Source organism: Meriones unguiculatus, chromosome 17 (genome assembly GCF_030254825.1).
Source record: "Meriones unguiculatus strain TT.TT164.6M chromosome 17, Bangor_MerUng_6.1, whole genome shotgun sequence".
Classification (NCBI taxonomy): domain Eukaryota; kingdom Metazoa; phylum Chordata; class Mammalia; order Rodentia; family Muridae; genus Meriones; species Meriones unguiculatus.
In genome coordinates, this window is record NC_083364.1 from 16,894,296 (window position 1) to 16,921,330 (window position 27,035).

The 27,035-nt window shown below is 63.0% G+C and overlaps 2 protein-coding genes across 8 annotated transcripts; both read left to right on the top strand.

Annotated features, from left to right (window-relative positions):
• The first annotated feature begins 2,761 nt into the window (after positions 1-2,761).
• Positions 2,762-4,409, top strand: Rps15 (ribosomal protein S15). The gene is made up of 4 exons (XM_021641901.2): positions 2,762-2,835; positions 3,159-3,244; positions 3,941-4,175; positions 4,262-4,409. Exons 1-4 carry the CDS (start codon positions 2,833-2,835, stop codon positions 4,373-4,375), a joined length of 438 nt encoding a protein of 145 aa, XP_021497576.1. The 5' UTR covers positions 2,762-2,832; the 3' UTR covers positions 4,376-4,409.
• A 1,550-nt stretch (positions 4,410-5,959) lies between these two features.
• Apc2 (APC regulator of WNT signaling pathway 2) lies at positions 5,960-26,894 on the top strand. Of its 7 annotated transcripts, none has more exons than XM_021641893.2 (15): positions 5,960-6,114; positions 11,548-11,706; positions 11,874-11,964; positions 12,052-12,232; positions 13,990-14,098; positions 14,188-14,304; positions 14,460-14,537; positions 14,682-14,780; positions 14,908-15,295; positions 15,903-15,998; positions 16,359-16,498; positions 16,873-16,950; positions 17,107-17,223; positions 18,081-18,295; positions 19,775-26,894. In XM_021641893.2, the coding sequence occupies exons 1-15, from the start codon at positions 5,980-5,982 to the stop codon at positions 24,810-24,812; spliced, it is 7,041 nt and encodes a 2,346-aa protein (XP_021497568.2). In that variant the 5' UTR covers positions 5,960-5,979; the 3' UTR covers positions 24,813-26,894. The 7 variants fall into 7 exon arrangements, with proteins under 7 accessions (XP_021497568.2, XP_060227093.1, XP_021497569.1 ...); XM_060371110.1 differs by having other exon boundaries at positions 14,191-14,304; XM_021641894.2 differs by lacking the exon at positions 5,960-6,114 and adding an exon at positions 8,150-9,054.
• The last annotated feature ends 141 nt before the right edge of the window (positions 26,895-27,035 follow it).

Below are 27,035 nucleotides of genomic sequence, written 5' to 3' on the forward strand. Positions count from 1 at the left end.
CACCCCCATTTTTAACTTAGAGCTAAGTTCTCGAGAAGCCCAGGCTGACCTTGTGCCCAGATCTCGGGGACCCCGGATGACCACCAAGGAGCCAATTCCGATGCAAGCCCACTTTGAGGGTCGAGGTGTTCGAGCTGGGGCAGGGCCTCACAACCATCACGGACGCAGCAGGTCAGGGTTGAGAACACCGAGCTCCAGATCAGCAGGGTTTTTATTGGGGTTACAGCAAGGTTTGGGGAAATTCTAGCTTGTTGGTTCTATGATGGATTGACAATAGAACCCGAATGACTGTGGCCAGGAGCCCAACCATAATTGTTTTGCTCAGCCTGTTGCAAAGAACACCTGGGTAGTCTGTGTATTTATTGTTTAGCCATCGCTGGGGGTGACGGTTAAATATTGTCAGAGGTGAGTGGTCGAAGCACATTTTTGTGCGGTTTCCCCCCTTTTGAAACTGGAGTTCATGCCCAGGTCATTTCCCCTTAAAATGGAATTTCTTTTTCAGAATCCAGGCTGCACAGGCCTCAAAGCCTCTGGTACCGTGCAGCAAGGATGAGCTGCAGCCCCAGCTCTTGTCTCCTGTGTGGGATGACGGGCAGGTGCTACCACACCCAGGTTACACTGGGCCTGGAACCCAGGGCTCCGTACATGCCCCCTCCCCCCTCTCCCCTGAGCCATGCCCAAGAGCCTCTCCTCCTTTAAAAAAAAAAAATCTCAGATGCATATATTATTTCATGTGCACGTGTTTGCCTGTGTGTATACGTGTGCATGGCACACGTGCCTGGTGCTGGAGGCAAGCAGAAGAAGGCGTCCGATCCCCTGGGTTCAGGGTCTTGCAGGAGCTGAGGATTGAACCCGTCTTCGGGAAGAGCAGCCAGTACTCTTCACCAGAGGTCTCGCTGTGCCTCACCCACCCCAGGCTGCCTTTAGACCCCTGGGCTCAAGAGAGCCTCCTACTTCAGCCTCTTCAGGTAGGGGCACAAAGGGTGTTGGTCACCCCCCCCAGGGCAAATTCCTAAATTCTCACATGTTGTCTGGGCTCCAGTAACAGACCCAGCCTTGCACCAAGTTGGTAGATTACTTTGGATTTAAGTCTGAGGAGTTTTGGATAAAGCCTGAGGAGTTCTTTGTTGTTGTTTTTGTTTGTTTGTTTTTCCTTGAGACAAAGTTTCTCTGTAAAGCCCTGGCTTGCTTTGTACACCAGGCTGACCTTGAATTCACTGAGATCCTCCTGCCTCTGCCTCCCAGAGTGCTAGGAGTACAGGCGTGGGCCACCCATGGCCAGCATGCCTAGGTAATTCTCAGGAAAGCCAGGACACTGACCCACCCTACTGTTAGTTCTGTCATCACCACACACTCCTTACCTGCTCCAGTGGGCTTTGAACCTCCAACCATACCTATTTACAAGTAGTAGACACTCAGTAAATTCTTGCTGTGAAATAGATTACAGTATGTACCTGTGGTGGCCACATGCCAGTTGCAGTTCTGTCATCCACACAGGAGGAGTCTGAGGTTCGCCAGCATGTAGTGAGGGAGGTCTTTCTCCCCCAGGCCATACCTCTCTCTCTGCTTATTTATTTATTTACTTTTGGGTGTTCTGGATAAGGTTTCTCTGTGTAACCAGGGCTGTCCTGGCCACCACTGCCTGGCTTCATCTCTTGCTTTAAAGACAGGGTCTTTCCATCCTGGCTGTTCTGGAATTAGGTGTGCCTTCTGTGTGGTGAGAGATGCCTCCATGCCTGAGCAAGGGACATCGTTCAAGAAGGGGCCCCCTTTGTAGCTGGGTTCAGTGGCATAGACCTATTGTGCCAGCACGACAGAGGTGAGGGCAGCAGGATCAGAAGCTAAAGGTCATTTTGAGCAACATAGCACGTTTGAGGGCAGCCTGGGCTACAAGAGACCCTGTCTAAGACAAAAAGAAGTTGGTGGCTTAGTGAGTACAGGACTTGGCTGCCAAACCTAATGAACTAAAGTCGGCCCCTGGAGTGCACATGGCAGAAGGGAGAACTGCCTCCTCCACGTTGTCCTCCAGCCTCCAGGCTTTTGAGGTGGCTCACACACACCACACAAGTAGAAGCAAACCAAAGCTGGGCATGGTGGCGCACACCTGTGACCCCAGCACTCGGGAGGCGGTGACAGGCGGATCTTTCTGTGTTAGAGGCCAGCATGGTCCCAGTGCTGTCTCAAAACCATTAGAAAATAAAAATACAAAGTCAGCCAGAAGGTAGGTGGCACACACCTTTGATCCCAGCACTTGGAAGGCAGAGCCATGTGTGTGTGTGTGTGTGTGTGTGTGTGTGTGTGTGTGTGTGTTCGAATTTCCAGGCTAGCCTGGTCTACAGAGAGAGTTCTGGGACAGCCAGGATTATTATACAGAGAAACTCTGTCCTGGAAACTGTCTCATCTGTCTGTCTGTCTGTCTCTAGCTACCCGTCTATCTACATGTATGCATGTGTGTGTATGTATGCATGTATGCATATTTCGCGGCTACTTCGTATCTCGAATTTTGCTACTGTTATGAATGGTAATGTAACTAGCTGATTTGCGACCCCCATAGGGGTTGTGACCCACGAGCTGAGAACCACTGCCTTGGGACTTTGTACACGAGAGAGGGACAAACAAACAGGGACAGCGAGACAGAAACCAAAACAAAGACCCCACGAGGAGCCACACCCCTCTGGAGGCTAGCTGCGTTCTGCCCTCCGCGCGGCAGGGGGCGAGAGCGAGTATCTGGGAAGCGGAAGTGCTCGTGAGGCTGGGGGCGGGGCCTCCGGGCGGCGCTCGCGATAACTGCGCAGCCGCAGCCGACGCTTCCTTTTCCGAGCAGCCGCCGAGATGGTGAGTACGCGGTCCGGGTTGTGTCCGCCTGGGTGCATCCGCCTGCATCCGCCCGACCCCTTCTCGCAGGACTCGGGGTCGCTGCTCGGACATGGAGCACGGCGCTCGGGGCCTCGAAGACTGCGGATGGGGGGTGCGGGGAGACCCTGGAAGGCCGCGGGCCGGATGAGGCCCCGTGGGTGCCTGTAACCTACCGGGCCGCTGTAGCCGCCGCGCGCGCCACAACCGGGCGTACTGCAGCTCTCGAAGGCCGCCCCGTCGGGTTCCGGGGCTGTCGGGCAAGCACCGCGAGCCCCCGCTAACCCCGACTCGCGCTCACGCAGGCTGAAGTGGAGCAGAAGAAGAAGCGGACCTTCCGCAAGTTCACCTACCGTGGCGTGGACCTGGACCAGCTTCTGGACATGTCCTAGTAAGAGGGCGCGACCCGAAACGCTGCTGGGCTTCTGTTGCACGGTTACTCTTTACTTAATGTGGGGCCGTTGATGGAGCCAGAGCTTTGCACTTGCCACGCGGGTGAGACAGGATAGGGACTTGTGTAGCCCAGGCTCGCCTCGAACTCGTGATCCTCCTGTCTCCCACCTTCCAGGTGTTGGGTTTGCTATCGCTGGGGATCAGGCTCAGGGCTTCATGGCCTCCTAGGCAAGCGCTCTTACCAGTTCAGTCCCAGCTACAGCTTTACACTGTGATAGTTTGTGTAGAAGGAGCTACCCTGCCTCAGTCTCCCAGAAGTGGTTGCTGACAGGGCTGCCGGCTCTACAACTCCCTGTGACCTTGGGAAAATCAGGCAGGGCTTGACATGGTAGTTGGTCTGGGTACGTGGTGATTGGGAGGGCTGTCAAAAGCCAAGACGTGACCTCGGCTCCTGTCACTGCTTGTGGAAAGGTCTTGGATTCGTTTTGGGGTGTGGGCTGAAGGTTTACCTCAGTGAGGGGTGAGGGCTGGCTGAGCTTGCGGGATCCACTGTAGAGGGCTGTGGACCCGGCCCCTGGCCTGTCCTCGAGCCCCTGCTCCCGGCAGCTTTGTGGATGTGAGGATTAGGGGCGCCGAGCGGCCTCCTGTTCTGGGGTGGTGCGGACTTTCAGCACCTGCAACTTCTCCCCTACAGCGAACAGCTGATGCAGCTGTACAGCGCCCGCCAGAGGCGGCGCCTGAACCGGGGTCTGCGGCGGAAGCAGCACTCCCTCCTCAAGCGCTTGAGGAAGGCCAAGAAGGAGGCTCCGCCCATGGAGAAGCCCGAGGTGGTGAAGACGCACCTGAGGGACATGATCATCCTGCCCGAGATGGTGGGCAGCATGGTGGGCGTGTACAACGGCAAGACCTTCAACCAGGTGGAGATCAAGGTGAGCGGGGTGCTGGTGAGGCGGCGGGACCCCTCTGTGCCGCGGCTGCGCTCACCTCATCTGACCCTGCTTCCTCTGCCCCGCAGCCGGAGATGATCGGCCACTACCTGGGCGAGTTCTCCATCACCTACAAGCCGGTGAAGCACGGCCGGCCTGGCATTGGCGCCACCCACTCCTCCCGGTTCATCCCCCTCAAGTAGCCGGGGCCAATAAAGACTCGTGTTTAGTTCCTGGGTTCTGCTTTCTTCTGTGGGTCTGTGGTGGGTCCCTGTGCGGGCTGAAGGGGGCTCCTGGCCGCATGCCCATCGCCCTCAGCAGGGCTGCCCAACATTCTAGCCTGTCCTGGGCACAGCTCAAGGGCAGTGGCTGAACAGTGCCCAGCCTAAGGTGCACTTGGGGGAGGGGTCCTCCCTGGGTTTGGCCCTGAGCAGCTGGGGCCTGAGAGGAAGTGGCCGCAGATTTGAGCAGGTCCCTTACCTTTGATTATGGCTGGAAAGGCGCTGGTGGACCCTGAGAGATGTGTTTCTGAATTCGTCAGCTTGTGGAAGGCAATTGCAGAGTGACAGTGGGCGAGCACTCTGGCCTCCCCGGTCCTGGGGTGTGGGCCGTCCCAGCTAGTGGAGGGGTTCCGGAAGACCATCCATCACCAGAGCCTGCATACACACTTGAGCAGGGTTGTCTTGCTTTTTTCAAGTCAGGATTTCTCCGTGTAGCTTTGTGCAGCTCTGGCCCAGGCTGGCCTCCCACTCAAAGAAATCCTCCTGCCTCCCCAGTGCTGGCACTAAAGGCACACAATACCAAGTTGGTAGTAGCCAGCCAGCTCAGTCTTGTAGCATTTCCTGGAGAACCTTTGGGGATGCAAGCCAAGCAAGCTGCTACCTGCTTATCCTCCTGCCTCAGGAGGGCTCAAAGTCTGTGGGTACTGGGCACTGAACCTGGGTTCCCAACAAGCATGGCATTCACTTAGTTGCTGATCCCTCTGGGGTTATTGTCACCAGCCCCACCCACGGTACCAGGCTATGCTCCTGGTTATAGTCTAGGCACCTCTTACCTGGTTTTCCCCATCTGCCTAGTGTGCTCCCCTGGAGAGCTGCCCCACCTGTCTCCCCCTGTGCAGACACGGGTGCCCCTCCTGGCTCAGTTCCTGGCAGGGGCAGCCACCATCTTCACAGTGTTCCTCCTCCATATCCATTTCTCTCTCTGCACCATCCCGTCTGCCAAGCTATGCCACATGCCAGGCACCTGGAACAAATAAAATGTTCGTGGACCACAACATGGGACATGTTTTCCCTTTCTCGGAGACGTTTCTCTGCAGCCCGCCTACCTCTGCCTCCCGAGTGCTGGGATCAAAGGCATGAGCCACCCCATGAGGCTGACCTTTTGCTTATGCTAAGTAGCCAAAGACCAGGGGTTAGACCTGTTTGCCTTTGTACAGTGTCGGGCACACAGTACTTGTTTCCATAATGTTTACATGACAGTCCCCATCCATCCCTGCGCCCCACTCGAAGGCTGGTAACCAGCAGATAAGCTGTGATCTGGGTACCCAGGTGACTGTCCCCACACGGACGCATGGTATCCCAGCCACGGGGTGGCGCTCCTAGCCCCTAGACACCCAGGTTCGCCATGGGACCCATCCTCTTCAATGTGAGCCCCTTGGACAGTTGGCAGCCCTTAGGGTGGCCGCCCGCCCTCCTGTCCCGGGTTCATTAGAAATGCGCGTTGTCGCTCTGCCCAAGGAGGTCTCTGTCTTACATCTTCAGTCTCGGGTCAACCCTCATTAGTAGAGTGACACCCCCTCCCGCCCATGTCTGCGCGCAGGCGCAGTGCTGGTCCCCTGCCTTCCCTGCGGCCGAGGGCGGGGCGCTTGCTGTCCGGCCGAGGCTCCATGGGGCTCTTGGGTCTCCTGAGCCTCCTGCACTCAGCCTTCTTCGGGGACCAGGTAGGGTGCAGGGAGTCCTGGGTGGGGATTGCGGTGCCCGGACTGCCAGGTGGGGTCTTGACTGTGGGAACCGCAGCCCCTGGGACAGCAGAGGACACCTGGCTGGAGCTAGCCGACTTGGGTTGGGGGTCTTTCATAGTTGCTCTGGAGACAGTTGCCAAGGAAACTGCCTGAGCATGTGCATGAGGTTGGGCTCCCCTCCCCCGGGCCGCGGCGACCCCTCCCGGGTCCTGCGCAAGCGCAAGCCTTCCTTGCTGGAGCATCCCTGAGCAGGAGACCCTCTCCCCTCTCCTGGAAGACCTGCAGGTTTGGGGACAGAGAGCCGCAGCTGCGGCACACCGAGCTCGGGCTCCAGCCAGCGCAGGATGCAGGCCCCGACCACGCCCTGCACTTGCTAGGCCTCAGTTTCTCTGTGGACACTGCTGAGCTAGGGCCTGCCTATCCAGTGTCCACTAACCATGACATTCCCGAGCCCTGCCTTACTGCAGTTCGGCCACGTAAGGGGAAACTGAGGCTAGGGCAAAGCTAAGCCGCCCAAGGTCACATGATTGAGCCAAAGGAAAGCTTGTATGCTAGGGGTTTAAGGAAGGGCTGCCCGGGGTCGTCAGCCTGCTCCTCTCTGGGGAAACTGAGGTCTGTTACTGTGGTCCAGCAGCTGCTAACTCCCCCCCATTAGGCTATGCCAGGTCACCCAGCACCCAGCATGCCCAAATGGTGACCAGCATGTGGTCATGAAGCTACCTCTGAGGCCACCCCACACCCAATGGAGCCCACTTGGGGGAGGGTGGCTGGAAGGACGCCAAGAGGACACCGGCAGGGGCAGACTGCAGCGTCACAGAGAGAGGTCCCAGCGTGCACAGAGCCCGTTGGGAAGGCTGGAGGACCCTGAGGCTGAGGCCTGGGCACTCTGCAGCAGGTGCCGGTCGGGCCTCGCGGGCCTGGGGACTGTGGCTCATCCAGCGAGGAGGAGTGGGAATGCTGTAAAGGTTTGGGGCTAAAAGCATCTTGCCTAAGGGTCCCCCGTAGCCTTCCAAGGAGAGCCGGCAGGAGAGTCCATCCTCTCCAGAGGCCTGACTGGGATCTGAGTGTTTCCTAGCCCAAGCCTCAGTTTCTCTGGGGGAAGCGGCCAGTCTTCCTTTCCCAGACCAGGTCTCTTCCGAGAGAAAGGACCTGTCAAACTGTGCTGTCCTGTCCGGGAGGGAACAGGGGAGAAGGGACACCCAAGCCAGACACCATCACTCCCAAGGTCAAGACGTGAGGTGAAGGCAGAACCGGAGCCGAGAGGCTCTGGGTTCTGTAGCACTCAGCCCCGACTCCAGCCCTGCTCAGCCCTGACCTGAATTATGAGGCCCTTCCCAGCCTTCCCAGCCTTGCTTGCCCTGGCCGAACCTCATGACCCCGACTCCACTGCAGTGCCAGACACCCCCCATGCCCAACCAAGCTCTGTTCCTTCTTCCATTCAGGCGCGGGGCCCCTCCCGGACCCCAGCTAGTCAGCTCTGCCCCATGCCACATCCCTCTTCAGCCTTTTTATTTTTGAGACAGCACAGGCTGGTCTCGGACTCCCTGCAGTCCTCCTGCCTCAGCCTCAGTGCTGCAATGACAGACATGAAGGACAGCCTTCCCCACCTCCAGCGAGAGCCCCTCTGCACCTCCTCCCCGGCAGCAGGGCCAGCCGTGGCTGACTCTCGATGCCAGCTGGCTGGAGGCTTTTGTTACTGCAACTGCAGGCCTAAGATGGGTCTCGGACAGAAGCCTTTCGTTCGGCCCCTGGTGCCCTTGGCTGTTACTGCCTAGCAACACTGAGGGGTGGAGGCCCCTGCCCGGCTTGGTGCCCTCTGTGATGCCTTCGCATGCGCAGAGGGCCAGGAGCACCGTGGTTTGTGGGGAAAACCCCGCTGCAGGCTGCATAGTCAGCTCTGCCAGCTCTGACAACCTTGTGAGCGGGGCTGGCTGCCTTGAACTGCTCAGAGCTGGAGACCGGGGCTGTGTGCGCATGCACACCCCTGTAAGTACAGGAGCAGGTGCAGGCAGTCACTGGAGGGGAGGGGTCCTTGGAACTGGAGGTCCAGGCAGCCACTGAACCTGGCTGTTGGGAACCGGACTTGTGTCTAATGGGAGAGTAATATACACTCTTGACCCCTGAACCATCTCTCCAGCCCTGGGCTCTGCAGGTTATGGCCTCAGGGGCACCCTTCAAGGAATCTTTGGGCACCAGGTAGTCAGAGATGGAGAGAGACCGAAGGGGACACAGAGAAGAGTCACAGAGAGGGACTGTCACCTGAAATGGCAGCTCCTGGCTCTGACGCTCTGCTAGGGGAGTGGAGAAAGATGGGGAGGGCTTGCCAATCTCTCTCCTGCCCATTTCCCCACCTTCCAAGCCCCAGGGCACTCAGGACCTCAGGGCTCTCTGGCTTTGCTCGTCTCCCTTTCCTGTCTTGACACCTCCAGGCCTGGCAGGTGGGTTGAGTGGTCCTCTTCCCCTAAGGCTTCGGCGTACTATTTACCAATTTGATGGTGTGCACGAGGCATTGGTCCTGGGCTGCCCTTTTCCCCCTCAGTAAGGGGTTTGTCAATCCCAACGCCCCCCTATCTGCCCCGAAGGCCCAGGGCAGGCCTGCCGCCCTGCGGTCAGCACGGGTCCCCGCCCTGGGTTGCTATTGGCTGTCGCCATGGCACCAGCTCGTCTTCCCGCACCGCCATTGGTCCAGGCACCTGCATCCCGCATCCCGCATCCTCCCCCGCTCGCTTGCGGTGGTCTCGCCCAGCGCCGGGAGCGGCGGCGCCGCCTGGCCAGGCCGGGATCCGGCTTTGTCCCCCGGAACAACCCCCTCTGCCTGTGCTGCTGAGACCGGCGGAGACCTAGACACCCAGGTCTGGCTTCCAGGCCTCGCCAGGAGGAGGCAGGAGGCCCCAGGCCTCACAGCTAGCCCAGATGCAAGTAAGCCATGCGCCTTCCCCTGGGCGGACGGCAGGGGCGCGCCCTGCCTCGCCCTGTCAGTATGGACTGAAACGCAGAATAGGAGCTGAGGGGAAACTGAGTCCGGATGAGACAGGCAGGCATCTGAGTCGCTGAGGCTGGTGCCCTACACACACACACACACACGCGCGCGCGCGCGCCCGCGGCTTCCACACCGGATCCTCTGGAGATGAGTGTAAGGAGTGGAGGAGAGTCGGAGAGCAGGATACGTCCCTGGGGAGGAGCTGTGTGTCTCTGGTCCGTTCTTTTTCCTCTCTGTAAAGGGAATGGGATGACGGGGATTCAGAGATGAGCCCCTCCCTCCTCTGAATCACTCTCAGCGGAGCCGCATCTCCCTGTCTGTCATCTTGACGGCCACTTGACGGAGCTTTGGGGTTGGGGCAGACTGGAGGGCTTTCTGCAGGAAGATGGAGGATGTGGGCTGCAGGAGTCGGGAAGGGCCTCGGGCGCGAACCTGAGGCCACGGTGCCGCTCTGTTTGGCTCCCAGGGAATCTGTGTGCCCGGGAGGAGGGGTGTCAGGGTTTGTCCCCAGGGCACTGGGAGCACTAGGAGGATGGACTCCGACCTGTGAGCTGAGCTCATGGCTCCCTCTGGAGGGGAATGTGAATTCGGTTTGTAGCAGGCGGGAAGAGGCTGGGAGGAGCAGCCCCGTGAGAGGGGTGCAGAGGTGGGGGGGGTCGGACTCGGATGCACCCGGCTTGGAGGGTGGTGACGCTGTGGTGTGGACGGAGGACAAACGCGTGGCTGTGGGGATGTGCGTGGCTGTGGGGATGTGCGCGCCTGCCGAGCTCCGCCTGTTCCTCCTGGCTGGGCATGGCATGGGTGCCTTCACTCCAACCCGGGGCTACGTTAGATATGAGCCTTGGCCCTACGTGAGACACCCCATATTTGGCTTGGGTAAGCTTAACAATGAGGCCTTGGGACCTCCCATCAGCCATCCTGGGTGGCCAGAGATTTTCCCCGCCTTTAGATAGACACACAGAGGCGTGGAGAGAGGACCGGTCTGGTTTTTGTTTGTTTTAATTTTTGGTCTTTTGAGACAGAGTTTTACGTAGCCCAGGCTAGCCATGAACTCAGTATGTACCCTAAGCTAGCCTTGAATTCTTGATCTTCCTGGCTCCATCTCCTGAGTGCTGGGCTATGGCAGGTGTGTGCCACCATACCTGGGTGACTGCCCGGATCTGGGTATCTCAGGGTCCGGGATCTGATTACATGTCTCCCCTCCCCCCCTTCATCCTCCATTTCTCCAGCCCTGAACCTCAGTTTCTCTCTCCTGGGGAGAGCTAAGATTTAGGTCTTTTGTAGAAAGAAGACAGAAGGCACGGCTAGGTCCACAGCAGGTCCCAGGCAGGATGGAAGGATGGGGGCTGAGTCCCCCAGACATTCATTGGTTCCCTCCACCCGTGCCCTGAGTGACATCAGGGTGGGCAGGGGCTTTCCAGGGAAGGAGGAGAAATGAGCATTAGATTATGGGGGGGGGGGGACGACAAAGGATCAAGCATCACCTGGCAGGGTGGGGTGGGGTTGCTTCGGATGAAGTCTCAAGACTGTGAGGAGAGGGGGCTCCCAGGGAGGAGGCGGCAGATGGGGCGAGACGCTATTGGTGGACCTCAGACAAAGGCGGAGGGAGGGGGCGCCCGCAGATGGAGGGGAACAAAGACGGAAGAGGGACCGTGGGGGGGGGTTGTTCAGGATGGCTGTGGAGGGAGAGCCAAGCTGAAGGAGGAGGCTGGACACGAGAAAAAAGACGGACAGAAGCACAAAGAGCTGGCCTGTGACCAAGCCCAGGGCGGGCATGGTATCCAGGCCAGGACAGAGGCGCTGAGCCATGAGCAGAGGCATGGGGAGCCTTGCATGAACAGAGGGACAAGGGACTACAGGGCATCCTGCTCCTCAAACCCTTTCTCTGTCAGGACTGAAATCCCTGGGGTGACCGCGGTGAGTCCGGGTCTTGTCCACCGCCTCCTGCCCACGGTTTCTCTTAGCCAGGGCTCCTTGGCTCTCGGCGTTCTGTGCCAGAGAGTGACCCATCCTCCCCTGTGTGTCTGCCAGCCTGGGAAACCTGTGCTTCAGTGGGGGACCAGTCCTGACTGACTGTCCGTCTGTCTGTCTGTCTGCAGTCACCTTCTCCTGTGTCAGTCTGTGAGCCTGGTGGCCTCCAGGTGGCCCATCCACCTGCTGACCTAGACTGCCAGGGCGACAGATGTCTGTGTGTCCCTCTGTCTGTCAGTGCAGGTGTCTGTCTGTCCAGCCATCAGTCTCGTATGTATCACACAGAGCTCCGAGCTTGGATTCCCCTCTCTCTCTGTCACTCTCGAATGCTGGCTCCTGGTGATCGCTTCACACAACAACTGCTGCCTGGTGTGCACACCCTGGACAGGATGGACTTGGGGCCAGGACTCTCTGAAGGGGCACCAGTGACCAGCTCCCACTCTGTGTCTCCTTGGCCCCAGGCACTGCAGGAGTTGAAGATGACCAGCTCCATGGCCTCCTACGAGCAGCTGGTTCGGCAGGTGGAGGCCTTGAAGGCCGAGAACACACACTTACGGCAGGAGCTGAGAGATAACTCCACTCACCTCTCCAAGCTGGAGACAGAGACCTCGGGCATGAAGGTGAGGGCCTGTGCGGAGGCCATGGGTCAGAGACAAACTCAAAAGCACCGATGTCTTGGGAGGGCCGAGAGAGGGGTCCCCAGGGCACATAGACCGGCAGGGTGACGGATGTCTGTGTGCCCAGGCGGCCCTGATGGTCACGTCCCTCTTTCCTGCCATGCCCGCAGGAGGTCCTGAAACACCTTCAGGGCAAGCTGGAGCAGGAGGCACGCGTCTTGGTGTCCTCCGGGCAGACAGAAGTGTTAGAGCAACTGAAAGGTGAGTGCCCTCAGGAATGCCCATGGACAGCAGGGGTATATAGCAGGGGCAGGCTGCTGACCCTCACCGGTGACTCCCTCCCTCCAGCTCTTCAGACTGACATCAGCAGCCTCTACAACCTAAAGTTTCAGCCCCCAGCCCTGGGCCCAGAGCCTGTTGCCCGGACCCCAGAGGGAAGCCCAGTGCACGGCTCTGGACCATCCAAGGACAGCTTCGGGGAGCTGAGCCGAGCCACCATACGCCTGCTGGAAGAGCTAGACCAGGAGCGGTGAGAGGGCGCGGGAAAGGACCCGTCCCCAAGAACCTCTGCCCTCTCATTGGTTCGCTGGCTTGTGGCCACGCCCCCAAGCCAGTCACACCCACCGCCAGGCCCTTCCATTCCATCTCCTGTCTATTCAGTCTGGCTGAACCCCAGGCGGAGGACAGAGGATGTGGGGACATACCAGGCAACCGGGGGAAAGGCTCCTGGGAGAAGTGGCCCCCCACCCCCAGGTCCCAGACATGCAGGCGTCTCTAGGGACAGAGCCACATCCAAAGTCAGGGCTCAGAATCCGGCCTAACGCCAGAGATCCTCAAGGAGGCCTTTGTTGATGGAAGGACAGAAGCCCAAAAATTCTGGGCCCAGGGCCAGCGGAGGGGACAGTGCTGGAGGGGACAACCCAGCTCAGCCCGTCTGAGCCTCATGAGGTCAGTCCAATGGGTGGTGGACAAGCTGTGATTTTTAAGCCTGCCCTGCACTGCTTCCTCAGACTTCTGCTCCAGAAAATAGGGGTCATTTTAGTTGCTGTTGTTGATGGCTTCTCTTTTTTTTCCTTTTTGGCTCCCTGACCACATTTGATTCTTTGGGGAACACCACAGCACGGGTGTGGAAGTCAGAGAACAGCCAGAGATCCAGGGTCAAACTCAGACAGTCAGGCTTGCTCACCCGTCCTCTGCCCACTCTGCTAACTTCCCAGGCTGTTTAAACCAACATTTTAAAAAGAGGGGTGTCTGCTGGGTGTGGTGGCGCACGCCTGTGATCCCAGCACTTAGGAAGGCAGAGGCAGGTGGACCTCTGTGAGTCTGAGGCCAGCCAGGGCTGCGCAGAGAAACACTGTCTCAAAAAAACCAAAGAAGAAGATAAAGAAGAAGAGGAAGAAAAAAGAAGAAGATGAAGAAGGAGAAGAAGAAGGAGAAGTAGGGTCTCAGCATAGAGTCCTAGTTTGGCCACGGTTCTCCCGCCTCAGCCTCTCCAGTGCCAGGTGACAGGCGCTGAAGAAGGACTTGTGGGCCTGACCCCTGGTTTGTAAACTGGACATGATTGGGTGTTGGAGAGCTCTAGAGCCCTGAAGCCTCCCAGTCTTTCTGGAATTCCCTTTTATCTGTTTGCTTGGTTTGTTTATTGAGACTATACTGCTCTGGCTGTCCTGGACTCTCTCTGTAGACCAGGCTGGCCTTGAACTCACAGGGATCTGCCTGCCTCTGCTTCCCGAGGGCTGGGATTCCAGGAGTGCACCACCACTGCCTGGCTATTTTATCTTTTTTTATTTTTATTTTTTGAGATTAGGCCTTCAGGTAGCCCTCAACTTTGCTATGTAGCCAAGGCTGGTCAAGATCCCTTCCCAAAGTGCTGGGATGGCAGGCACAGAATCCCACAGCTCTGCTGCTTTTATCTTCTTTATTTGTGTGTGCCCGAGTGTGCGTGTAGGTCAGAGGGAAATCTTGCTGACATCCCCTTCTCTCCTTCCATCGTGTGGGTTCCGAAGATGGAACTTCTGTCCTCAGACTTGGCCACAAGTGCCTTTGCCTGCTGAGCCATCTCGCTGAACCCTCGTTTTGAGACAGGGTTCATTCTGAGGTCAAGGTTGACCTCAAACTCCGATATCCTCCGGCCTCAGCCTCCCAAAGGATTGCTTTCTTCTCTTCCAGTTAGCTTTTCTTAACCCACTCAGTTCCTTCCAGCTCCCACCTCAGAGCTGGGGGCAGGGGTTGGGGGGGTCCCTGCTAATGCCACCTGTAAGGAGGCCCCCCGTGCCCCTCCCCCAGATGCTTCCTGCTGAGCGAGATAGAGAAGGAGGAGAAGGAGAAGCTGTGGTATTACTCCCAGCTCCAGGGCCTGTCCAAGCGCTTGGACGAGCTGCCGCACGTGGACACGGTGAGCTCCCGGGGCGCGCGCCCGGCTAACGGGCGGGGCCTGGCGGAGGGGCAGGGTGGCGCCTCACCGCAGCCCGTGCCTTCTCCCAGCAGTTCTCCATGCAGATGGATCTGATCCGGCAGCAGCTGGAGTTCGAGGCCCAGCACATCCGCTCGCTGATGGAAGAGCGCTTTGGCACCTCAGACGAGATGGTGCAACGCGCGCAGGTGCGGGGTGGGAGGAGGCTTCGGGGAGTGGCAGGCGCACTGACTGGGAGGAGAAGCAGACAGGGATGGGAGGAGTCGAGGATGGGGGAGGCGGGGTCAGTTGGGGGCGGGGTCAGCCAAGGTTGCCCCTTGTTTTCCCCTTCTCTGTGCTTCAGATCCGCGCTTCGCGTCTGGAGCAGATTGACAAGGAGCTGTTGGAAGCCCAGGACCGGGTGCAGCAGAGGGAACCCCAGGTACCTGGACGAGCGGAGTCAGGGCCGGAGGGGTGATGACAGATGCCAGCAGCTCAGTGGCCTTCCCCTCTCCGCGCCCAGGAAGGGGTCTGCTACCCTTGCGTGTCGCAGCCCGAACCCCCTGGCCTCATGCTCTTCCCGCAGGCTCTGCTGGCAGTGAAGCCTGTGACGGTGGAGGAGGACCAGGAGGCGGAAGTCCCCACGCACCCTGAAGATGGCGCCCCTCAGCCTGGCAACAGCAAGGTGAGGAGGGAAAGCGAGGCTGGACGGCCGGTGGCTTGGGGCGCGCGGCCCCAGGCAATCCCTGTGACCGGAGGTGGCGGAGCACAGTTCCGGCTGTGAACCTGCGGCCGTCCCGTGCCCCCTGCAGGTGGAGGTGGTGTTCTGGCTCCTCTCCATGCTGGCCACGCGAGACCAGGAAGACACTGCGCGCACGCTGCTGGCCATGTCCAGCTCGCCGGAGAGCTGCGTGGCCATGCGCCGCTCGGGCTGTCTGCCGCTGCTGCTCCAGATCCTTCACGGCACCGAGGCCGGGGTTGGGGTCCGCACCGGGACCCCTGGAGCACCCGGTGCCAAAGATGCGCGCATGCGCGCCAACGCAGCCCTGCACAACATCGTTTTCTCCCAGCCGGATCAGGGCCTGGCGCGCAAGGAGATGCGTGTGCTGCACGTGCTGGAGCAGATCCGGGCCTACTGCGAGACCTGCTGGGACTGGCTCCAGGCGCGCGACAGCGGGGCAGACGGTGGGACCGGAGGCAGTGAGTGCGCAGCAGCCGCGGGCCTGGGACAGGCTGGGGGTGGGGAACCATCGGGGCCTTCACCTTCTTGCTGTGTCTGGCTGAATCCGAGGGACCTTAGGCCGGTGGGGCAAAGGAGTGAACAAGAGTCTGTCCACCCAGCCCCTCACTGGGGAATTATAGGCGGGCCTCCACCCTGACCACGCCCCCAGCCCCTCACTGGGTTATTCCAGGCAGGGGCTCCACCCCTGACCACGGCCCCAGCCCCTCCCTGGGGCATTCTAGGTGAGGCCTGTAACTCTGAGGAGGGCCACCAGTGCTCACTAATTTGTCCAGGCTGGCCTTGAACTGTGACCCTCCTGCCCTAGCCCAGGGGGCTCTGAGGTTACAGGCCGGTGCCCCTTGCGCAGTGGCAGGTCTTGTTTACCTGTCTCTGCTATGCAGGTGCGCAAGCAGCACCAGCTCCGCCGCCCTGAGACGTTTGGGCAGAGGTGGTTAGACAGGGAGTGTGTGACAAGCCACAGATCCTGAAGCAGCGGAGACAGCTTGGGGAGAGACAGGGAGGGCTTGGGTATCACCCGGGGACATCGGCCCAGGAGCGGGCAGCTAACCTCATCCCCGCCCACAGCCCCAGTCCCCATCGAACCTCAGATCTGCCAGGCCACCTGTGCGGTGATGAAGCTGTCCTTTGATGAGGAATACCGCCGGGCGATGAATGAGCTGGGTGAGTGTCCCCCTCGGGGCCCCTCCCGGGCCTTACACAGCTGTTGACTGGCCCCTCTAGATGCCACGGAGGATGGGGAGGGTGGTGTGTGCGGGAGGGGCTTGGACCGGCCGGGCAGGGGTGGCGCCCACCTTGAACCCCAGCACTCGGGAGGCAGAGGCAGGCAGGTCTCTGTGAGTCGGAAGGCCAGCCTGGTCTACAGAGTGAGTTCTGCAATAGCCAGAGCGACACAGAGAGACCCTGTCTCAAACCAAACCAACCAAACAAACAAACAGGGAAGGCGGGTGCGTGGGGGATGGAGAGGGCCCCCCGCTGCCCGCCTCAGCCTCTCTCACAGAGCTGTCTTTCCCACGCTAACAGGGGGGCTCCAGGCCGTGGCAGAGCTGCTGCAGGTGGATTACGAGATGCACAAGATGACCCGGGACCCGCTCAACCTCGCCCTGCGCCGCTACGCTGGCATGACCCTCACCAACCTCACCTTTGGAGACGTTGCCAACAAGGTTCCCGGGGGTGGCAGGGGGATGGGCAGGGTTCCGGGTGCCGTCCTGAGACTTCCTCCACCCAACCCCAGTCCAGATGCGCTCCTAAGAGGTGGGCACAGATACTCCCAGCATACAGAGGGGCGGAGGAGATGGTGATGGGGTCCGGAGAGGGGGGGGGAGTGAGACAGTTTTCTGTTGAGATGGCAGCCACACCAGCTTCCCAGGGACAGCCGTCCGCACCATCACGACCTCTGGGCTGGCAGAGTCCAGATGAGGCCCACTCCTGTCTGAGGCCCACTCTCCTTAGCTGGCCAGTGGGGGGAAGGGGCAAAGGACAAGGGTCCCTTGTTTTTGCTGCTGTGACCTCAACCGTTCCGTGTCCGTCCCGACAGGCCACGCTCTGTGCCCGCCGAGGCTGCATGGAAGCCATCGTGGCCCAGCTGGGCTCCGAGAGCGAGGAGCTGCACCAGGTACGCAGGGCGGGCGGGCCAAGCTGAGGTCTCGGCCTGACCCTTTCTATGAGTAACCCCCCAAGCTGCGTCCCCGGCTGCCTTCCAGGGCCACCGTGGAGGGGAAGGTGACGCCCTTGGACCTGGGTCCACTGAGGCCGCCCTTCTCCTGGCCAGGTGGTGTCCAGCATCCTGCGTAACCTTTCCTGGAGAGCTGACCTCAACAGCAAGAAGGTGCTGAGGGAGGTGGGCAGCATGACGGCCCTCATGGAGTGTGTGCTGCGGGCCAACAAGGTGAGCGGGGCCACCGCTCTCGCTGACCCCTGGGCTTTCCTTTACCCGCCCTGCCTCCCCACCGCCTCCACCCCCTACCGCGAGAAGCAAGGATGGAGGCAGGGAGGCATGAGGAGGTCCCCAATTTCTTTCCTTCTATTTCTCCTTTGACCATGGCTACTAGCAAACCACAACCAGCCTCCCTAAGTGACCCCAAACCACCAACCCTGCTTCTCAGGGCCCAGAGTTCCAAATGTCACTCGATCGCAGAAACTGCCTACAGTCGGCAAAACCATGCTTCCGCCAGAGCGCGAGGCAAAGCAGGCAGCTGCTGGGTCAGTGGGAAGCAGCGCCGAGACCCCACACCGGGATTAGGAGGGCAGCACATTCCTATAGTACTTCCGTGATTTTAAAAAAGAAGCCTCAAAAATGTCACTGCAGGGAGGCCTGGAATCGGGGAGGTCGGAGAGAGCCACCGTAGACCCAGAGTGGGAAAGACACGGGGCAGGTCGTTCACACGCCCAATGAGCCACGGCCCCAGCCCCATCACTGGGCCTCTCTAGGCGGGGTTTTACTTTTAACCACGCCCCCAGCCCTCACTGGGAAATTCTGGGCGGGGCTCCACCCTGACCATGCCCACAGCTCCTCACTGGGGAATTCTAGGCAGGGCTCCACTCCTGGCCACGCCCACAGTCCATTACTGCGGGATTCTGGGCGGGGCCCCACCCTGACCACGCCCCCGGCCCCTCCTGGAGGCGTCTAGGCAGCCGCTCTTCCGAAGAGCTACTTTTGCAGCGTTTTGTGCATGTTGTGTGGCCGCGCTGCAGCCGTGAGCGGCCTCGCCCTCTCATGCTGACCATCCTTTTCTCCCGCCCCAGGAGTCCACCCTAAAGAGCGTGCTCAGCGCGCTGTGGAACCTGTCCGCGCACAGCACAGAGAACAAGGCCGCCATCTGCCAGGTGGACGGCGCCCTGGGTTTCCTGGTGAGCACCCTCACCTACCGTTGCCAAGGGAACTCACTGGCGGTCATCGAGAGCGGCGGCGGGATCCTGCGCAACGTGTCAAGCCTCATCGCCACGCGAGAGGACTACAGGTCAGCCGCCCCGATGGGCTCAGCAGCGCGGAGCGCCGGGGCTAGGGGATGGCGGGGCCGCAGGGCGCGCGCTGTCCTCGGGTGGACTGAGTTTCTCTGCAGCGTCGGCTGTCCTGGCCTCGTAGCGATGATGCTCGCTCCCCTCCACCTCCCTGAGTCCTGGGAGTGAAGGCCGCGCCATAGAGCCGGTTCTAACGCCGTGACCACAGCAGCCCGTCGAGGAGAAGGCTTATTTGGCCTATATGTCTCCCTAGTGCCCTTTGCTGAGGGCAGCGAGGGCAGGAGCTCAGGGTGGGAGCAGAGGCAGGAAGCGTGAAGGGGAGGCCCCCACCTCGGCCTCCAGAGGGCCGGGCTGGAAGGCCTGCGCCACCAGCTAGGCTGCAGACTGCCTCTTCAGTTAGAATGTGGGGCTGCAGAGACCGCTCTGTGGTTAGAGCCCTGGCTGTCCCAGGGGATTCCGTTTCTCGCCTCGGTGGGCACCAGGTAAACACGCAGGCCAAACGCGCACACACATAGAATAAACCACCTTATAGATAATGTTCATAATGAGCTGGACGCGGCAGGGCACGCTCAGCCCGGCCCCTGGAGGCCAGCCCACCTTCCAGAGCAAGTTCCAGGCTAGTCAGGGCTATCAGGTGAGATCTTCTATTTATTTGTTTGTTTATAGGGTTTCTCTGTATAGCCGCGGTCCTGCAGACCAGGCTGGCCTTGAACTCACGGAGATGTGCCTGCCTCTGCCTCCCCGAGTGGGGGTGGGATGGGGGGATGAGGACTCGGGTGCGAACCCGGCTGGAGCCGCCAGCGCTCAGGGTGGGTGGCTCACAGCCACAGGTACCTCCCGTTCCGGGGGGTCTGACGCCCCCTTCTGGCACTGGTGGGCACTGCACACACGTGATGTGCAAAATACACGGATTCACCTGGAACTAAAAAGTAATAATTTAAAAAATTAACCCTTAAAAGCAAACAAATGGGCAGTGGTGTCAGCAGAGGCGGGCAGATCTCTGGATTCGAGGGCAGCCTGGTCTACAGAGTGAGTTCCAGGACGGCCAGGGCTGAACAGAGAGACCCGGTTTTGACAAACAAAAAAGCTCCCTCAGAGGCGGTCTCCCAACAAAGCCGGAAACCAACAGCGGCCTCGGCTCCTACAGTGCGGGGTGGGCGCGACTAGGCCGGAGCTAGCCCGTTTCTTTCAAAGTTCCAACCTAAAGAGTGGACAAGGCCAAAGCGGGCGGCTCCGGGCGTGGTGGGCGCGGCGAGCAGGGGCGTGGCTAAGCCTCGGCCTGACTAGCAGGCGGGGTAACGCAGCGGAGTGGAGGGGCGTGACCGGGGGTGTGACGGACAGGGTGGGCGTGGTCAAGCTGGGGCTGTGCGGGGTGGGCCCAGCTCCCTGCGGGAGCTCTTCCCGGGCTCGCGGCGTGCTGCGGAAGGTGGGCACGGCCGGAGCGCCCTGCCCACCCGCCTTCTCCCCCGGGCCCCCAGGCAGGTGCTGCGCGACCACAACTGCCTGCAGACGCTGCTGCAGCACCTCACGTCGCACAGCCTGACCATCGTGAGCAACGCGTGCGGCACCCTCTGGAACCTGTCGGCCCGCAGCCCGCGCGACCAGGAGCTGCTGTGGGACCTGGGGGCCGTGGGCATGCTGCGCAACCTGGTGCACTCCAAGCACAAGATGATCGCCATGGGCAGCGCCGCGGCCCTGCGGAACCTGCTGGCCCACCGGCCGGCCAAGTACCAGGCGGCGGCCGCGGCCGTGTCCCCCGGCAGCTGCGTGCCCAGCCTGTACGTCCGCAAGCAGCGGGCTCTGGAGGCCGAGCTGGACGCCCGGCACCTGGCGCACGCGCTGGGCCACCTGGAGAAGCAGGGCCTGCCCGAGGCGGAGGCCGCGACGAAGAAGGCCCCGCCGCCGCTGCGCCACCTCGACGGGCTGGTGCAGGACTACGCCTCGGACTCCGGCTGCTTCGACGACGACGACGCCCCGTCCCTGGCCGCCGCGGCTACCACGGCCGAGCCCGGCAGCCCGGCGGTGCTGTCCATGTTCCTGGGCGGCCCCTTCCTCCAGGGCCAGGCGCTGGCGCGCGCCCCCGCCGCCCGCCAGGGCGGCCTAGAGGCCGAGAAGGAGGCTGTGGGCGGGGAGGCGGCCGTGGCCGCCAAGGCCAAGGCCAAGCTGGCGCTGGCTGTGGCTCGGATCGACCGGCTGGTGGAGGACATCTCTGCCCTGCACACCTCCTCGGATGACAGCTTCAGCCTCAGCTCGGGGGACCCCGGGCAGGAGGCGCCGGCACCGAGGGAGGGCCGCGCCCAGTCGTGCTCTCCGTGCCGGGGCACCGAGGGCGGGCGGCGCGAGGCCGGCGGCCGGGCGCACCCTCTGCTGAGGCTCAAGGCGGCCCACACCAGCCTCTCCAACGACAGCCTCAACAGCGGTAGCACGAGCGATGGCTACTGTCCCCGGGAACACATGCGGCCCTGCCCACTGGCTGCGCTGGCCGAGCACCATGACGACCCCATGCGTGGGCAGGCTCGGCCTAGCCGGCTGGACCTGGACCTCCCCGGCCGGAGCGAGCCGCCTGCCCGGGACACGGCAGCCGCCCGCGTGCGCACCATCAAGCTGTCCCCCACCTATCAGCACGTGCCACTGCTGGACGGTGCCGCCGCCACCGGTGTCAGACCCCTTGCGGGCCCGGGAGCCTCCCCGGGGGCCCGGAAGCAGGCGTGGCTGCCTGCGGACAGCCTGAGCAAAGTCCCCGAGAAACTGGTGGCCCCCCCGCTGCCCGTGGCAAGCAGGGTGCTGCAGAAGCTGGTGGCCCAGGACGGGCCGCTGTCCCTTTCGCGGTGTAGCTCTCTGTCCTCTCTGTCTTCCGCCGGCCATGCTGGCCCCAGCCAGGCCGGGAACCTTGAGGACAGCGACTCGTCCCTGGAGGGGCTTGAGGAGGCTGGTCCCGGCGAGGCCGAGCTGGACGGGGCGTGGCGGGCATCGGGGTCCACCTCTCTGCCCGTGTCCATCCCAGCGCCCTGCCGGGGGCGCAGCCGGGGCCTCGGGGTGGAGGACGCCACGCCATCCAGCTCGTCGGAGAACTGCGTCCAGGAGACGCCCTTGGTCCTGAGCCGCTGTAGCTCCGTGAGCTCCCTGGGCAGCTTCGAGAGCCGCTCCATCGCCAGCTCCATCCCCAGCGACCCGTGCAGCGGGCTGGGCAGTGGCACAGTGAGTCCCAGCGAGCTGCCCGACAGCCCGGGGCAGACGATGCCACCGAGCCGCAGCAAGACGCCGCCGGCGCCTCCTGGCCAGCCCGAGACCAGCCAGTTCAGCCTGCAGTGGGAGAGCTACGTGAAACGCTTCCTGGACATCGCTGACTGTCGGGAGAGGTGCCAGCCGCCGTCGGAGCTGGACGCGGGCAGCGTGCGCTTCACGGTGGAGAAGCCGGACGAGAACTTCTCCTGCGCGTCCAGCCTCAGCGCGCTGGCCCTGCACGAGCTGTACGTCCAGAAGGACGTGGAGCTGCGCCTGAGGCCGCCGGCCTGCCCAGAGCGCGCGGCAGGCGGCAGCGGGCACCGCCGCAGGGACGAGGCCGGGGGCCGCCTGGACGGCCCGGCGCCCACTGGCCCTCGGGCTCGGTCGGCCGCCGAGAAAGAGCTGGAGGCGCTGCGTGAGTGTCTGGGGGCTGCCGTGCCCGCCAGGCTCCACAAGGTGGCCTCGGCCCTGGTGCCCGGCCGCCGCGCGCTGCCGGTCCCCGTGTACATGTTGGTGCCCGCCCCGGCTCCGGAGGAGGACGGCGGCACGGACTCCGCCGAGGGCACGCCCGTCAACTTCTCCAGCGCTGCCTCGCTCAGCGACGAGACCCTCCAGGGCCCCTCCAGGGACAAGCCAGGCGGGCCCGCAGACAGGCAGAAACCCACCGGCCGAGCCGCCCCCTCCAGGCAGGCCCGCGGGCACCGAGCTAAGGCAGCGGGCGCTGGCAAGAGCGCAGAGCCCGCCCGAGGGGCCGGCAGGAACCGGGCAGGTTTGGAGCTGCCCCTCAGCCGGCCGCAGAGCGCCCCGTCCAACAGGGATGGCGCGTGCCAGCCCCGGAGCCGCGGGGACGGGGCCCTGCAGTCCCTGTGCCTCACGACGCCCACGGAGGAAGCTGTGTACTGCTTCTACGACTCCGAGGAGGAGCCGCCGGCCGCCGCGCCGCCACCTCGGAGGGCGTCCGCCATCCCCCGGGCTCTGAAGCGTGAGAAAGCCGCGGGCAGGAAGGAGGCCCCAGCCAGGGCAGCGCAGCCCGCCGTCGCACCCGCGAGGGCGCAGCCCAGGCTGATCGTGGACGAGACGCCCCCCTGCTATTCCCTGACCTCCTCGGCTAGTTCCCTCAGCGAGCCCGAGGCCTCAGAGCAGCCGGCCGGCCACCCTCGGGCAGGCCGGGCGCAGGCAGCCGCCAGGGCCCCGGGCCTGGGCAGCAAACAGAACAGCTCTCCCAGCCCGAGGGCCGAGGAGAAACTGCTGCAGCGCTGTATCAGCTCGGCCCTGCCCAGGCGCCGCACCCAGGTCCCCGGCTCGAGGCGGCGCAAGCCCAGAGCTGCCCGGTCCGACGTGAGGCCCGCCGAGGTACCCCGAAAATGCCGTGAGGAGGTGCCTGGCTCCGACCCGGCCTCTGACTTAGACAGTGTGGAGTGGCAGGCCATCCAGGAGGGCGCAAACTCCATTGTCACGTGGCTGCACCAGGCAGCCGCCAAGACCAGTCTGGAGGCCTCCTCCGAGTCCGATTCCCTCCTGTCCCTGGTGTCCGGGCTGTCGGCAGGCTCCACCCTGCCGTCCTCCAAGCCCAGGAGAGGGCGGAAGCCTGCCACCGAGGCCGGGAGTGCCTGGCGTCCAGAGAAACGTGGCCCAGCCTCCACCAAGGTCGGCGGGAGCGCCCGGCTTCCCGGCGGCCCTGAGAAGGCCAGGGGTACCCAGAAAACGGCGGCCGGGGAGCCGGCCATGCTTCGGGGGCGGACGGTCATCTACGCGGCCAGCCCGGCCTCCCGGGCTCAGGCCAGAGGACTTTCTGGACCTTGTACGGCACCCAAGAAGACGGGGGCCTCGGGTGCCGCTCCGCCGGAAACTGCCACCAAGGCCCCCAGCCCCGCACAGCAGCGTTCGCGGAGCCTCCACCGACCCGGCAAGATCTCTGAACTGGCGGCCTTGAGCCACCCTCCGCGCAGCGCCACGCCTCCAGCCCGCCTGGCCAAGGCGCCATCCTCCAGCTCCTCACAGAGCTCGCCCGCGTCCCAGCCCCTGCCCAGGCGCTCCCCGCTGGCCACCCCAACGGCAGGGCCCCTGCCTGGCCCCGGAGGGTCCCCAGCGCCCAAGTCACCGGCCCGGGCCCTTCTGGCTAAGCAACACAAGACCCAGAAGTCACCAGTGCGGATCCCGTTCATGCAAAGGCCAGCCAGGCGAGGGCCACCGGCGCTGGCCATGCCGTCCCCAGAGCCGGGCCCCAGGGGCCGGGCCGGGGCCGAGGGCGCTTCCGGGGCGCGCGGCGGCCGCCTGGGCCTAGTGCGCGTGGCCTCCGCCCGCTCCAGCGGCAGCGAGTCCTCGGACCGCTCCGGCTTCCGGAGGCAGCTGACCTTCATCAAGGAATCCCCCGGCCTCCTCCGGCGCCGCAGGTCGGAGCTGGCCTCCCCGGCCTCCGCGGCCTCCCCGGCCTCCCCGGCCCCGGCCGCCTCGCCCCGCCGCGGCCGGCCCGCGCTCCCCGCCGTCTTCCTCTGCTCCTCTCGCTGTGAGGAGCTGCGGGCGTCTCCGCGGCGGCCCCCCGGCCCGCAGAGGTCCCCGCAGGCCAAGCCGGGGCTCGCCGCCCCGCGGGCGCCCCGGCGCACCAGCTCCGAGAGCCCCTCGCGCCTGCCCGTGCGCGCGGCCCCGGCGCGGCCCGAGACGGTCAAGCGCTACGCGTCGCTGCCGCACATCAGCGTGGGGCGCGGGCCGGACGGCACCGCCCCCGCCCCCGGCGGCCGGCCGGGCGCCCCTCGCCGGGGCAGCGACGGCGAGGCCAGGCCGCTGCCCAGGGTGGCCGCGCCGGGCACCACCTGGCGCCGCATCAGGGACGAGGACGTCCCGCACATCCTGCGCAGCACGCTGCCCGCCACGGCCCTGCCGCTCAGGAGCCCGTCGCCCCAGGACGGCCCCGCGGGCGCCCCGCCGCGCAAGACCAGCGACGCGGTGGTGCAGACGGAGGACGTGGCCGCCCCTAAGACCAACTCCAGCACGTCGCCCAGCCTGGAGAGCAGGGACCCCCCGCAGGCCCCGGCCGGCGGCCCCGCTGCTCCGCCGGGCAGCGACGTGGACGGTCCAGCCGTCGCCAAGCCACCCGCCTCCGCGCCCTTCAGCCACGAGGGCCTGAGCGTCGTCGCGGGGGGCTTCCCCACCAGCAGGCACGGCTCCCCCAGCAGGGCGGCCCGGGTCCCCCCTTTCAACTACGTGCCCAGCCCCATGGCGGTGGCCACGCCGGCCAGTGACTCGGCAGTGGAGAAAGCGCCTGTCACCTCTCCAGCCAGCCTCCAGGAGTAGGGGGCGTAGGCCGGCCTTCGGGAACATTCTCTCCTCGTCCTGTGACCCGTCACCCTGCGGGCCTGCTCGCCTGATGCTCCGAGGAGGCCCACCTCAGGCCCTCAGAGGCCCTGTTCCGCTCGCATCTCCGCACCTTAGAGCCAGCCCCTGCTTCCGCGCCTGGGGCTTGAGGGAACTGGCTATGTAGACTGGCAGCTGCGGGGCACGCACGGCGCCGTTTCCTGAGCTCGGCCTGGGAAGGGGGTGAACAGCCACGCTCCGAGGGTCACTAGCTGTGGGGCCCACGCAGGACCTGTCCCGGGCTGCTCCGGGTGGGAGGCTGGCCGCCGCCTCTAGGGAGATGACCGAGCTTGCCTGCCCAAGGTGGGGACAGGCTGGGAGCGGGGGAGAGCGGTGCGCCTCCTCTTGGCCGCGAGACCGCCTCCGCCCTGTAGGGTGGAAGCCTGTGGTTAGTGCCGGGGTAATCGGCTAACGACTCTGCCAGGCATGTTCGCTTTCTCAGAGGCGGCTGAGGAGCGCCGCGTGAGGGTTTGCAGCCATGCTGCTCACAGGGCACTCCTGGCCGCCGAGAGATCGCCGAGGGTGACCCTAGGGTGACGGACCCTAAGTCCCTTCACCGTCTGATGGGAGGGACTCTAACTCTGATGACTAGCCGGCTGCCGGCTGGCTGGGTCCTGGGCACGGAGGGAGTCAGGGAGAGCAGGCCCAGGCAGCTACCATCTGTGGGAAGGGGCAGGCCCATCTGTGGGAGCCTGGTCCTTCCCCGCTGTGTGTGATGCTAGATGTCAGGACCTGGGCAGATCCTCAGATCAGCCACAGCCTGGAATCAAAGTGGGGGTTGGAGACAAGGTGGGAAGGCTGGGGCTGGTGTGGAGAGCAGGAGTCAAGGTGGAGAGCGGGATACAGACCCAAGGTAGCCAGGCCTCCACCCCGGGACCCCGGGTAAAGCACTCCTTCCTACAAAGAGAGCCAGCAACCTCTCTCCTGTAGGACACCGGGCTGTGCTTTGCAAGGGGACCTGTAGCCGGGGCCACCTGAGGGAGTTCTCCCAGGGGACACAGTCCCTTCAGCGGGCCTCGAGGCCCTGCTCCGAGAGGTGTTTTTCTCTTCTGGGACAGGGTTTCTCTACGTAGCCCTGGCTGTCCTAGACTCGCTTTGTAGCCCAGGCTGGCCTTGAACTCACAGCGATCCACCTGCCTCCGCCTCCTGAGTGCTGGGATGTGCCACCACACCGGGCTGAGAAGTGGTTTTGAAAACTAGGTGGAAGGCCCTGGAAGGACCCGTGGGCACCCGCTGCCCTCTCCTGCCAGCGCTTTTTATGGTGGGGAGCGGACAGACTCAGGCTTGCCACCGTGCATGGGTAGGCTGGCTGGGGACGCCGTGAGGGCGGACCATCCAGTGCTGTGCCCACCTATCTCGGACTATCCTCCCAGCGCTTTGAAATCCCACACAGCCCAAGGGATGCCTGTTGCTCTCCTTGTCGCCTCCACTTCGGGGACCGCGTCACAGCAGGGACTCCGGCACTAACCGTTCACTCCCCGGACCTCGCCTGCCAGACAGGGCATGCTGGCCTGTGGGTGACTGGCAGGGAGGGGACAGGAAGGCCTTCCTCACAACCAATCAAGGCGGCTCTGGGACGCCAACCCATTCCCACCATGCACCCAGGATGACCCCGCGCTAGGGCCATGGCGGTGGACACACTTCCAGCTGGGGTTGGGGGGCTGATCTGCATCTCTCTAGACCGAGCACCACGCACTGTGAGACCCTGGGGGGTACGTATGCTGCTCCATGCCTTGGTTTCCCCATGTGGGCCGTGGGGAGGACTCAGAGTGGAGCAGAGATGTCTGGGGCCACGGCACCAGCATGCAAGAGCCATCCCTCTTCTGGCCACCTCCTGTCCCATCAGCCTTGGGTCCAGCAGCCACATTTGCCTTCTCCAACCCACACAGTGGGGATGCAGACACAGAGCAACTACCAGCCCAGGGGAAGAGCTGGCATGGGGCAGCAGCCTCTGGAGCGCCCTTGGAGACTGAACAGGCAGGGGCTGCTGTCCTCCAGGCTGCCAGCGTCCATTGCAGACTAGCCACTGGGTGCCTGAACAGGGCAACACGCCCACCAGTTACCTCACCGTCTGTCCTGTCTGTCCCACGGCAGGGTCATGCCCTCGCTCACACCCGGTCAGCCTGTCCTCCGCTGCTGTCACCTCTCTGTCCTGTTCTACAG

Bases quoted from the DNA above. Each gene is read 5' to 3' on its own strand.
- Rps15 (XM_021641901.2), top strand. The intron at 3,245-3,940 runs GTAAGAGGGCGC...TCTCCCCTACAG, and splicing joins CAGCTTCTGGACATGTCCTA to CGAACAGCTGATGCAGCTGT. The intron at 4,176-4,261 runs GTGAGCGGGGTG...TCTGCCCCGCAG, and splicing joins TCAACCAGGTGGAGATCAAG to CCGGAGATGATCGGCCACTA.
- Apc2 (XM_021641893.2), top strand. From the start codon at position 5,980: ATGTCTGCGCGCAGGCGCAGTGCTGGTCCCCTGCCTTCCCTGCGGCCG. The intron at 14,781-14,907 runs GTGAGGAGGGAA...TGCCCCCTGCAG, and splicing joins CTCAGCCTGGCAACAGCAAG to GTGGAGGTGGTGTTCTGGCT. The intron at 15,296-15,902 runs GTGAGTGCGCAG...CCCCGCCCACAG, and splicing joins AGACGGTGGGACCGGAGGCA to CCCCAGTCCCCATCGAACCT.